This window comes from Lipotes vexillifer, unplaced genomic scaffold, assembly GCF_000442215.2.
Source record: "Lipotes vexillifer unplaced genomic scaffold, Lipotes_vexillifer_v1.1 scaffold402, whole genome shotgun sequence".
Taxonomy (NCBI): Eukaryota; Metazoa; Chordata; class Mammalia; order Artiodactyla; family Lipotidae; genus Lipotes; species Lipotes vexillifer.
The window spans coordinates 3,986,803-3,989,066 of NW_006798409.1; the positions used below are offsets into that span (position 1 = coordinate 3,986,803).

At 45.4% G+C, this 2,264-nt stretch overlaps 1 protein-coding gene across 1 annotated transcript in view; it reads right to left on the reverse strand.

Annotated features, from left to right (window-relative positions):
- Positions 1 to 798: 798 nt before the first annotated feature.
- The window catches only part of LOC103084663 (carbonyl reductase [NADPH] 1), a 6,248-nt gene continuing 4,782 nt past the window's right edge, over positions 799 to 2,264 (reverse strand). Inside the window, exon 3 of the mRNA XM_007470500.1 lies at positions 799 to 1,319. Within this exon, the coding sequence (XP_007470562.1) occupies positions 883 to 1,319 (437 nt within the window). The 3' untranslated portion in view covers positions 799 to 882. The remainder of the gene's footprint in view (positions 1,320 to 2,264) is intronic.

Genomic DNA, 2,264 nt, shown 5'->3' on the forward strand with positions numbered 1-2,264 from the left:
AAATAACAAGAGGAAACTAACAGCCTAGTTGAAGGCAAACACTTGTAAACCTGACTCTTCAAATAAGGGTTCCACACTTGCCTTCAGGGGCTGTCACTTTTTACCTTCCCAAGCCTGAGAATCATATGTGAAAAGTGACAACATGACAGTAGAGGCGTCTGTACAACATGCAGTGCTTCTGTGGAGGGAGGGAATGTGGTGGACAGTCCCTGGGGCCTTGGGGAAGCCAGGCGTGGTGCTGGGCAGTACGAAGCTTCTCGTCACTGCCCTGGGTGGTGTTGGGCCCCTCTCACAGGGACTCGTGATAGAGGACACTGTGCAATTCCAATCTGATTTCAACATTGTCACCTATATAGGGGCAATTAATCTTCACAGCAATCCTATGACTATTATCCCCATTTTACATTTGAGGGGATACAGTAGATGCAGTATTTTGATCAAGGTCATGCAGGAAGGCGGCAGAGCCAAGACTTTTTGGTTTCAGATGTTTGCCTTGAAAGATTTCAAACAGAAAAGTAGAACGAATAGAGTGGACACCCATATGTCCTCCAAAGTAGGTCCAACAATTATGAGTAATTGAGCTGGTTCAGCCTTTAAGAGTCTGCATAAATGGATGTTTATTCATCTGTTGACTTTTATTTATTATTTGTCATCCATCCCACTTTTCCTACCCTGGGATCACAGAAGGAAACACAAACGGCTTCACAGAATTAGTAGCCATTTCCCAGTGAGGACGTGATAGGGATATTTTGATTCTTTTATTTCTTCTTCTTTTTTTTTTTTTTTTTTTTATAGGGGAGGGATATTTGACAGTGTAAGTGTCCTTTCCGTGAAACTGGGACAGGAACATAATCGGGCCCATGGGAGGAGCTGTGAGTGAGCTCACCACTGCACAACTTTTTTCTCGGAAACAAACTGTCCGTGAGGCCCCTCAGCATCTGAGGGCAAAAGGGCCAAGTACACGGGGGTCTCTGCTCCTTCTTCTGGGCTTTTGGTGGCTGTGGGTCCTGCCATGTCAGTTCTCACCCACCCTGGGCAGCAGGCATTCAAGAGGATCCTGTCCCCTCCTCTCTGCTCACTCAGTTTCCTGGCTTGGATTCTGGACAGGACCGTGACGCCGATTTTCGTCACCCCATATGCGGTCTCAGGCCAGCCCTCCTTCCTGTGCACCCTGTGCTTTGTGTCTTCCACAAACTTGTTCATGAGCCCCACCAGCTCCTCCTCCGTGATGGTCTCACTTCGAAACTTCTGCTGCAGTTCGGGGCTGCATTTTTTGAGAGAGCGGACACTCACAAAGCTGGACACATTCACGACTCTGCCTGGAATACAACACAAGTCATTACATAGAAAGGTGAGCACAAGAACAATGAATGCCAAATTTGGGACAGGATTTATGTCCTCATGTCCTCTTGTAAGAGGACATTAGGGAAGGAAGAGAATGTTATTTTGGGAGGGGGTTACTCATTGGGTTTTATCTGTTTTATTATTATAAGTAACCAACTGTTATTTGTAATGTTTTTAAAAATTACACATAATTATTTTGAAAATTACAGGAATGAACTATTTCACTTAAACTCAAGAAATAAGTAATGACACAGGGAAGAATTCTGTGAATCCACTACCCAGAACAACTTGTGAAAATTATTTAAAAAACTTAACTATTTAAAGTCTCTGGTAATGGTCCTGAGGGCATACAGCAAATGAAGAAACTTTTATTCCCGAACATCTCCAACAACTCAGGTAAGAACAGAGTCTGTTCTGTGGTATTTCAACCATGACCTGCTCCTTCCTTTCCCCCTTTCTGGCCATAACAATGGAAACTTCACTCTAGGATGGTGCATCCGTGAACACAAGACTATCGTATCTTCCCAAGATGGGTAGGACATCAGCATTTCTCATGCTGCTCCTCAGCTACCTGTTGCAGAGGTTCAGTTCCTGGCAAGTGCATTTAGGAGGTGACCCAGCCCTCACCTGTGGGACAAAGGCTCTACCTTAGGCTGGACATCCTGAGAATACTGGGGCCCAAACTGCCCTTTCCCCAGCTTGTCTGTAAGGCAGAAGTGTCACGTAGGACCAGAGACCACTGCTTCTCTTGCCTCCTAGCTCCTAAAGCAGGAGTGTCACAAAGACAAGTGTCATTATCCCTGCCTCTATCTTCAGACCTGTGGCTTAGAGATTTTGCACAAGAGGGAGAAAGAGTCAGGACATAAAAACCGAGGGGTCTGACGCTCTCCCAAAAGGATGTGATTTCATTTGAAAGAGTG